The 10,002-nt window shown below is 41.2% G+C and overlaps 1 protein-coding gene across 1 annotated transcript; it reads left to right on the top strand.

Moving 5' to 3' along the window:
* The first annotated feature begins 231 nt into the window (after positions 1 to 231).
* Positions 232 to 8,740, top strand: mrpl45 (mitochondrial ribosomal protein L45). The gene is made up of 8 exons (XM_084568822.1): positions 232 to 307; positions 1,389 to 1,584; positions 3,679 to 3,796; positions 3,957 to 4,055; positions 5,156 to 5,204; positions 5,312 to 5,461; positions 5,995 to 6,168; positions 8,340 to 8,740. The coding sequence occupies exons 1-8, from the start codon at positions 245 to 247 to the stop codon at positions 8,436 to 8,438; spliced, it is 948 nt and encodes a 315-aa protein (XP_084424948.1). The 5' UTR covers positions 232 to 244; the 3' UTR covers positions 8,439 to 8,740.
* The last annotated feature ends 1,262 nt before the right edge of the window (positions 8,741 to 10,002 follow it).

The following is a 10,002-nucleotide window of genomic DNA, read 5'->3' as shown; positions in this document are numbered from 1 at the left end:
CTTATCTAATATCCTGCCTGTGCAGAGCCCTCAACATCTGGCAAGAGGATTCACAACATCTGGAGCAGAACTACTGGGTTCTGTAACAGCTTCACAGACTCCTGAACTCAAAATAGCAAGTGTAATATACATATATTTAATTGTAATATACACTGCTGCTGGTGTTTATCTGTATTGAATGACAGTTCAAGTTTTATTTTGAAAGTGCCTACCGGAAGTCTGAGGTTGACACTCTGGTGTCAAGATGGCGATGCCCATGAGGAGGACGCTGGTGGCCCTTCACAGGACGACATGTATGAACTTAAAGGTACTGTGACGTTTAATAACACGTTATAATAAGAAACGCGTTCAGACAATATGAAGCAACGGGTTTGACGTGTTTGTTACGGACGCGTAACGACGCACAAAGCCGTTACCGGGGCTAGCTTAGCTAACGTTAGCTAGCTGCTAGGATATAGAGATGCACGCAGAGACACACGGGAGACTGTTTTCTCTCAGGAAAACTTTAAAAAACTTTAACGAAAATATGCACAGTAAGTCAAACGTTGAAGGTAATTAGACAAAGTATGGGACAGGATGTCAATATCAGTGAGTATACACTGCTAGCTGTAGATATTCGGACTCTTATCACTTTTAATTTTTTTGTTTTAGCAATATTTTTGTTTATGTATGTGCATTTACTTACATACATCCTGAGGCAAACAAATATATAAATAAATAAATACATAAAAAATGTTTGGACCCTATTGAACCCCGTTGTACTGGTCAGTTTAATATTTACACACTTAGACATTCTCCAGTGTTTGTTTTCTAATTTGACCAGCTTTTACCTCCCTGCATTTATGTGACTGCTTTAGTAACTATTTTATTTATAGATTTTCACAGACAAGGACATGTCTATAGAAAACTCCACACATTAAATTGCGCAAGTGGAACATAAAATAGTTTAAAACTAGCTTCACCTGGACTGCAGTGATATAATAATAACCTGTGGCTATAGTGTGGTACTCACAGAGGCATATTTTCATTACGTTTGGCTAAATTCAGCAACTTCAGGGTTCTCCTGTGATGCATTAACGTTACCTGCCTGCAGGTATTTAGCAGGTTTGGCACAGAATAAATGGAAATTTGATAAAACTTAAAGAAATTCGAAGGAATTTTAACGAAAACTTTGACATTGCTTCCTTCTACAAGACCAGGGCCACAGTATAGACGATTATATTACTACGTAGAGCCCAGTGACATAAGGTGACATGACCTTGAACACCACTTACACAACATTAAGCATCAAGACTAATCAGTGCCCTTCTGTCTCCTAAACTCATGCTCACTTAGTGCAGATTGATGAGTAAACGCCTCGTTAAACACCCGTTTGTCCCCCGTGCCAGAATGCTGAGGCGTCACTAGACGTGCGACATCCCGCCCCACTTTTCCTGCCGGTCCGGACCAAGAAGCGGTACTTCATCCCTCCGGCTGCGGGGGTGAAGGGGAAACCAGAAACAAACACGGAAAGCAAGGCCAGAGCGGCGGGCATCGTCATGAGACAGCAGTACTTGGAGCGGCCCATCAACATCGCCTGCACCGGTAAAACTGGGTTCATGGACATGATATGATCTCAAATGAGACGCTCTGTGAGACAGGTTTAACTAATGGTAGTACGCTTTTAGTGATGGTTGGTGTGACATTCAGTTGTTTCTCTTGGATATAAAGTTGTATACCCTTATTGCAGAACTGAAAAATGATGCCCAAAGCTGTTGTATTAACTTGATTTCCCCTAAGTTGATATTTTCCGGTTCTTTCACGCCTCTTATTTCGCTTTGATTGAGGGAGTAATAGATTTAATCTTGGCTTGGTTCTTGTTCACAGGGCAATTGAGACCGTTTCGCAACTGCAAACAGTTTTGTAAATTTGTCATAAAAATAGGTTTTCATGAAATCAGGAACGAATCTAATCAAAAGTGAAGCATCAGCAGCCAGTTTGGTGTTTGGCGTTTATTGCTGTTCTGTGGCTCATGTGCCAGAGTTCTGTTTATGAGCAACATCTTCAGTTTGATCAAGCGTCGAGGCTACGTGTGTAGAAAACGTTTATGATCGTATGATGATGCCGTGAAGAAGAAGCTGCTCCCGGGCAGCGATCGTAATCAGACTGAGACCTCCCTCTCTAACCGGTCTCAGCTCGGTTAATTTGTTCCAGAACGGAGTGTGACTGCTGTGTTCACACCAGAACAGACAAACAAACCGACCTGAGAGATTAGCGCTCCTTGTTTCAGAACAACGACGAGGTGTGATAGCACCCTAACACATCAGGCAGCTCTAACTGAAGCTCTTGCTGTAAACAACCTGCACACACACATATACACGTGGCTTTTGTCTCAGATTAAACACGTTTACTGAGAAAAGGCACGGATGCTGTGACGTATCGGATCATTTAAGGATGAAGTTAATTAGAAATCTGCAAACATATAATTTAGATTGTTAGCCCTGTGATAGACTGGAGACCTGTCCAGGGTGGACCCCGCCTCTCGCCCTATGACAGCTGGGATAGGCTCCAGCCCCCCAGCGACCCATCACAGGACAAGTGGTTACAGAAGATGAGTGAATTTAGATCTGTAGTAATATCATCTTGATTCCCTAATCGATTCACTTCAGTTCAATATCAGTTCATTTAGAGACAGTTCAGTTGCAAGACAGTTTTACTTCGTTATAAAAGACATTCTCACAAAAACAGTCCCAGAGATTTGTGATGTTTCCTCTAGTGTCTCATCTTTAATGTGTCTTTGCTTTTGTCCAGCTCTTCTCTGTCGTCATACGTTTTTAAATCCATTCATCTTTAAATCCTGACGCTGCTCTCAGAGTTGGAGCTTCTGTTCGTGTCGTGGATCTCCCTCACACGTGAAATAATAAAACCACAGCGAGATTTCTAACTCGAGGATACAGGAAATGGCCTGGTTTTAAAATAAATAAAAAGCCATCTGAGCATTTTATGAATCGTTATTGGTTCGTTCAAATCTAGATTATTTTGAATCACTCATTCGTCCTTTTTTCAGTGGATGTTCATAAACATTTGATGGGGGACGATGCACCAAACACATGTCCTCCTTCTTTCTTCTCTCTCCTCTCTCGCATCCTCCACTTTCTTTTCTCTGGCACAGAGCTCTTGCCCTCTAACTTCCTATCTACTACTAGTCATGCAATTCTGTGTAGTATACTATATAGAATGTTAACTGCTGTGTGCTGTGTTTCTGCTGTTCTCTTCTCTTCTCTCTTTGCTGTTCTCTTCTCTCTTTCTTCTGTCTGTACCCGGCTGGCCTTAGGCAGATGGGTCCCTCCATATGAGCTGGTTCTGGTTCTGCTCGAGGTTTCTTCCTGTTAAAAGGGAGTTTTTCCTGCCACCGTCGCCTTCAGGCTGCTCTGGGGGTTTCAGGCCGGGTTTTGTAAAGCGTCTTGAGACGATTTGTATTGTTATTGACCTTTTGCAAACCATATTTTCCATTTAGCACTTGCTCGAAACACTAGAGGTCTCACTTCAGAGCTGTTCTGTAGCCAGCAGTATTATATATTGTCCGATGAATGAAACTCTAGAAAGGATGATATTCCACCCAAGTCCTCGTTCCAGTTATGGAGCAGTTGTGGGTGGACACACACTGATTGATCAGTCATGTCTGTTTGTCTTCACCAGCGGGGATCGTGGACCCCTACGTCCCCCCAGAGGGCGATGCTCGTCGTTCCACTCTGTCTAAAGAAGGCCTGAAACAACGAACTGAACAGATCAAACAGGGCGCCGCCTCACAGCTAGCGTAAGACGGATTCTTTTCTGCTACCTCTGTTTTTTGACACGCATCTGGATCTTTCACATAAATGAGCAATTTTGTAAAATAATAATAATTTTATGTGAAATCAAGTTCAGTCTCTGAGAATCCAAGGATAACATTCAGGTGTGTCTTCGTGCCGTTTCAGGATTCGTAAAATCAAAGAGTACGACACACATTTTTCAACCAAGGACTTCGCGGTGCAAGCTCAAGAAATCTTCGTCGAGGCTCACAACGCCCTGACGCAGTAAGAAAATGAACTCCCGTCTCACCTCACACATCCAGCTCACACCTCTCGGCTCAGTCTCACAGTCGGGGACGGACTCTGTTTATGACAGTGAGACATTTGTTGTGGAAGTGAGAGACGGAGTCACGCTGCCGTCTGCTCCGCCAAACAGCCATGAGCGCAGTGGAAGAACAATGCCTCATTAATTATATGAGTGATTAGAATTCATTTAGATTAATGTGGAAAACAAACATATTGTGATAATATTTATAGCTCAGACTTGGTATGAAAGCACTCAAATAAAGATCATTAACGTTGTTGACAAACTAAAACATCTTAAATATATTTTATCTAAATGTAAAAAGATGGAATTATTAAGTCAAACTATGACCGTTTTTATAACTTTCTGACTTAAAGGCTGGTACTCTGATTTATATCAGGTCCCATTCAGACCTTTATTAACCTCCATCCTGAGCAATCAGATCACAAGTGGCCAGCTGTGTTCACATCTGGATTTAGAAAGCGTCTCCAGATGTGTCCCCACTCGGCACTTTACATCTGATCTCAGCCTCGAACCATGAACAGCTGTTTGATGTGTGCGCAGCATGACTTGGGGAGACGATGCATATTTCTGAACAAGCTGCATCTCTCCCTGAAAGGACACTCGTCGGTTGTCTGAAGCTTTCAACCGCCATTTTTTTTGTCTTCATCCTTGGATGGGGTTTAATTTAACTGGATAAAACTAAAATATTAGAATGGAAAACTGGGAAAGGCAAATATTAAATTAAATGTACTTGTCTTTATTTGGTAGATTAAATATGTTTCTGCAGTGCTTAAGGTATTTAGTACAGACTTTTAGAGTGCTTGGAATCTCGATTTTCACTTCTAAAATATTTTTTTATGCTTTAAGAAATTAAATAATAACTTAAAATTGAACTTATTTCATGCCAAACATAAGATTTTTACTTGAAGATTATTTTCCAGAGACGTCACTAGTTGTGTTAGAGAAGAAGCACAGTCAGATGAACTGCAGGGCTGCATGTCATTTGACTAAACTTTGCACAAGATTATCCTAAAATTTATTTAGAGAAGGACACCGACATATGCTGTTTGATTTACAGGTTTGACAAAGTGAAGATTCACTCCCTGGTGACAGAGAGGTGTTATCCCGTAAGTTTCTCTTCTTCTTCTTCTTCTTCTTTTGTGTGTAGCACAAACAAGTTAACTCAGATTCCATCAGATCCTCAGTTCTCGTGTTTTTTCTGTCCCGTGTGCAGGAGATGACGAGAGGGAACCGCTACAAGACGATCCGCTGGCGTTTCATCGAGTCCCTGGAGCCTCCCAGAGTGGTCCAGACCCGCTGCCCCGACATGGTGACTAAAGGCAACCTGTACGGTCAAGTAACGGTCCGCATGCACTCCAAGCAGGTACGGCCCATGTGTTGTTTGTTTATATATCATCTTAATGTTCTTTATATTGCCTTGTCGAGGGATGGTATATAGGGATATAGACCTGAGGAGAGAACTTCAGATTCAGAAAACTTTATTTGCATCCGAGGGGCCAAGTTAAACCACATGTGAGCAGCATGACGCGTAAAATGAGACACATTTTAAAGAAACGAAAAATAAATCTGTGCACAATATGCACAAAAACTGTGCTATAAATGTTTGAAAGCTTTTCCAAACCATCCGTAGAGGATGTAAACATGACTTTATGACTAAAGTGGATAAAGTGCAGACAGGGTAAATGTGAAACAGGAGTTATATTGTACATTTACATGTCATTACAGAGGTAGTATGGCTAATAAATATAAATACGGTAGAGAAGAATCCTTAAGCTGCTTTTAAAGACATAAGAAGTTCCTTAGTAGTGTTGGATTTATTTTGTCCTGCTATTATTTGCTCCCTAGATCATTTCCTGTCTTATGTGTGATCTTTCTGATGTGTTTTCAACGCCGTAGACTCTGGCCATCTATGATCGCTTCGGGAGGCTGATGCTGGGCAGCGAGGAGCAGCCGAAGGACGTCTTGGAGTACCTGGTACTAGAACGACACCTCATCAACCCCTACGGCCGGTGGAGGTTACACGGGAAAATAGTGCCGTCATGGGCTCCTCCCAAGGACCCAATTATTAAGGTAACGACATTTATTTTATAGTAGGAAAAAAGGGGCAGATGTCCAAGTCTCTGTCTTTCTCTTTCTCTGTCAAAAAGAAATTAAGAAACCTTCATTAACTGGCCAGTGCGTACTTCACTGTCAAGACCATATGAATAAGGGAGATGGGATATGTGCAGTCTTTAAAGCTGATATGAAGAATCTTTGACTCCCAGGATGTTAAAGTACATATGCTGTCCTCTCTAAATCATATCAGTGAGGTGTTAAAGTCAGAGCCTCCTTGTTTCCAGTATCTGCTGTGACCTCCTTGTCACTAAATGTTCCTGGTAACTGCTGATCAGTGGTCTACAGCAGCTTGGAGGAATTTTAGCCCATTCCTCAGAACAGAACCACTTCAGTTCTGAGATGTTGGTGGGTTTCCTCACATCAACTGCTTGCTTCAGGTCCTTCCACAACATTTCTATTGGATTAAGGTCAGGACTTAGACTTGGCCGTTCCTAAACATTCATCTTGTTCTTCTTTAACCGTTCTTTTGTAGAACCACTTGTGTTCTTGGTTCTCGTTGTCTTGCTGCATGACCCAGTTTCTCTTCACATTCAGCTCATGGACAGATGTCCTGACATTTTCTTTTAGAGTTCACTGGTAGAATTCAGAATTCATTGGTCCATCAATGATGACAAGCCGTCCTGGTCCAGATGCAGCAGAACAGGCCCAAACCAGGACATTAGCACCCCCATGTTTGATGGAGGGATGAGGTTCTGATGCTGGAATGATGCAGTGTTGTTTCATCTCATTTAAACCAAACTATTCTACTTTGGTCTCATCTGTCCACTAAACATTGTCCCAATAGTCTTCTGTCTTGTCCACATGATGTTTAGAAATGTTCTTCTTGGAGAGCAGTGTACGTACGTAGGCCGTCTAGATTGGACTGTGATGGGGAGACCATGTCCACATTTTAACTCTCAAACTTCAGCCTGAGTTTTTCCTGAGTCACTAAGCTCTGGAGGGAGCGTCTGGCCTCCCACAGCGCTACGCCACATTTCTCTACAGCAACTGTTTTAATTATCCAGCGCATCTCCATCATGTTTAAATATTTCTGGACACACACATCTATAACTGATCACTGTCACTGGGCAGCAGTGGAGGAAGTGTGCAGATCATTTACTCAAGTGAAAGTGTTTCTATGACGATAACTTGAGATGTGTGCATATAGAACTTGTGCTTGAGTGAAGTTATGTTAAATATAATTAGCTAGTTCCTGCACATGTCGACGCCTGAAGCTGATTCTGCTCCGAGTTGTTTCGGTGCACGTAAGACGGCGACGCGTTCTGATTACCTGCATAAAGCAAGACCGGGATAGACAGAAAGACTGGTGCTGCATGCGCCGCTGCAGAAACCCAGAACATAATCACCTTAAATCTGTGAGTCAGCCCCTGCTGTGTCTCAGATATTCCTGACAGATGGAGCAGTAATGATGCCCGCCAGGCGTTTCTCACTCCTTTCTGGTGGAATTCAATCATCGCCAGAGTCGGAGCCGGGTGAAAGCTGTTAGCCACGCTGTCGGACAAATGTGAAATTGGTTTGCAGCGAGCTCAGTAATGTCTCATCACAGCTGATATGTTATGATCATTTATGAAACGATAACGGCTCGTTACACCGGTTCTTTTACCATTTAGAGCAAGAATTGTGTTATTGTATATATCTCATGTCTTGAGACCTGTTTTAAACATGAAATACGTTTTATTGGACTTAATATTATTCTTTTCTAACAGCACTATTTTATTTATTTATCAGTCAGTTGCTGATATTACCCATACAATTCAGCGTCTCAGGTTATTTTTGTCTCTGCCACCTGTCAGTCACAATCTGTCGAGGCGGCTGACTGCAGAAAGCACCTCCGTCAGCTGTAACTGTCCTTGAAATTAAACAAGACAGAATCTGATTGTACACAGTCGCAGCATAATTCTGCAGCCCTTGAGTTTGAAAACGGATCAGCTGCACGTGCATCTAGCTCTAGACAATCTGGGAACCTTTATCGATTTAACAAAATACAGAAAATGGAAGAAATGCTCTTCTTGCACATGCAAAAAATTGAGCTGTCTCATTCTTTGTCCTGAAGATGAATCATCCTAGGATTAAAATATGTGACGTCATCATGTGCTAACTAATAAATGCTCATCTCCCTCTTCCAGACGATCATGATTCCTGGTCCAGAGCTGAAGCCGTGGGAGGAATTCGACTCCCTCAACTATGAAGTTCCCAAGCCGGCGTCAGTACAGTGGTATAAATAGACCACCGGGTGGTGCTGCTCTTTACATCAAACCACAGCAGGACTCTGGTAGCCGTCATGGGGCCAGACGCTGGTTATAGTTTGTCCACTTTGGCAGGAAAGCCTCTTCACTGTTTGAAAAAGGATTTTAGTGAGATTGTTCCCAGAGCCAATAAAACTGCTTCTTTCTCAACAGAAACTCAAACAGCGTCCCGGTATAATAACAGCTCTTCTTTTTGTTCTTGTTTTGCGTCACATATTTTTATGTTCTTGTCACAAGACTTGATTTAAATGGGATAATTTACTAGAAATAAAATGAACAGATGAAAATAAATTGAATGGTTTATTATTTCTGTGATGAATATACTGCATGTTGACCTCAGGAAATACAAAAATAAAGTGTCCCAGCTGCTCTGTCTTCACACCAGTACATGTCAGTGCAAATCAAGGTTACAGCGACATCACTGTGTGTTTTTACTTGTTTTTTTTTTTTTCTTAACAACACTACAACAATTTACAGAACGCTAGACACACAAACATGCAACAGTGCTCACTAAACTAGGTCACTCCATTGACAAAATAAATAAAACAACAATCAAACTTGGCGTCGTGAGTTAACTCGATGAAATAAACCTGAAGCTGTCAGGAGACATGATGGGAGTCATCACCACAGCGGCTTTCACAGAATAATCGGTGGCGTAGATCAGTGATTTAATTACATAAATAAAGAAAACTATTGATATCATTAAAAAAAAACAACCTTTCCAACATAATACATGCTTTTTTAAAACCAGGACGTCTCCATTTCAAAGCATAAAAGTGTGAGCTATTAAAGAAATGTCTGATATCTTATTATTTCTCATGCACACATATTAGTGATGGCTGCATTCCAATAAGAAAAGGTCTTTCTCTTTAAATATCATGGTTAAATGGGCTAATAACAAAACCTTTGTCCTCCTTTTATGATTAAAAATAATAATAATTAATTAAAAAGAAAGTTGGAACCGGGTCATGTTAGCTGCAGTATCCAAATACATCTCTGTTTACTGTTAATCTCTTGGTCCCATAGTTCAGTGCACTCGGTCCACATAAAAAAGCAACGGCACGATTTAATAAATGCTCAGATATAAACGTTTTAAGCAGAGTTCGCTGCACATTATGGGATAAAATGCTTAAGGTGGAAGTTCATGTTGTTTTTATGCATTTATTTTGGTAAATTCAAAATGTTATTTTTCCCTAATTATGAGAGAATAATGAGTCAAATAAGCGACAGGTATGCATAGATTCATCAGTACTTTTAAAACTTCACATCCACTGTAATCCTGACAACACCGCTTGACACTTAACACTTTAGTTTTGAATATACAGTAGTAAGAATAATAAGAATAATAAGAATAAATTAAAGAGTGGAAAGGGATTTATCTTGTGTATGCTGTTTGAGATTATATCTCCTGTGCTGTATGTGCATTTGTCAGCCACTGGACGTCTGATTTTTTTGAAGAGTGAATAGAAATCCCCGTGGGGTCCAGACGTATGGGACACCCTGTGCATGGCAAATATACGCTGTGTCACATAAAAACATACAG

The sequence above is a fragment of the Chelon labrosus genome, assembly GCF_963514085.1.
Source record: "Chelon labrosus genome assembly, chromosome: 2".
Lineage (NCBI taxonomy): Eukaryota > Metazoa > Chordata > Actinopteri > Mugiliformes > Mugilidae > Chelon > Chelon labrosus.
This window is presented reverse-complemented; position numbering and strand designations above follow the sequence as displayed.

Coding starts and splice junctions, on each gene's coding strand:
- mrpl45 (XM_084568822.1), top strand. CDS start 245: ATGGCGATGCCCATGAGGAGGACGCTGGTGGCCCTTCACAGGACGACA. Junction 308..1,388: donor CGACATGTATGAACTTAAAG/GTACTGTGACGT, acceptor CCCCCGTGCCAG/AATGCTGAGGCGTCACTAGA. Junction 1,585..3,678: donor CATCAACATCGCCTGCACCG/GTAAAACTGGGT, acceptor TGTCTTCACCAG/CGGGGATCGTGGACCCCTAC.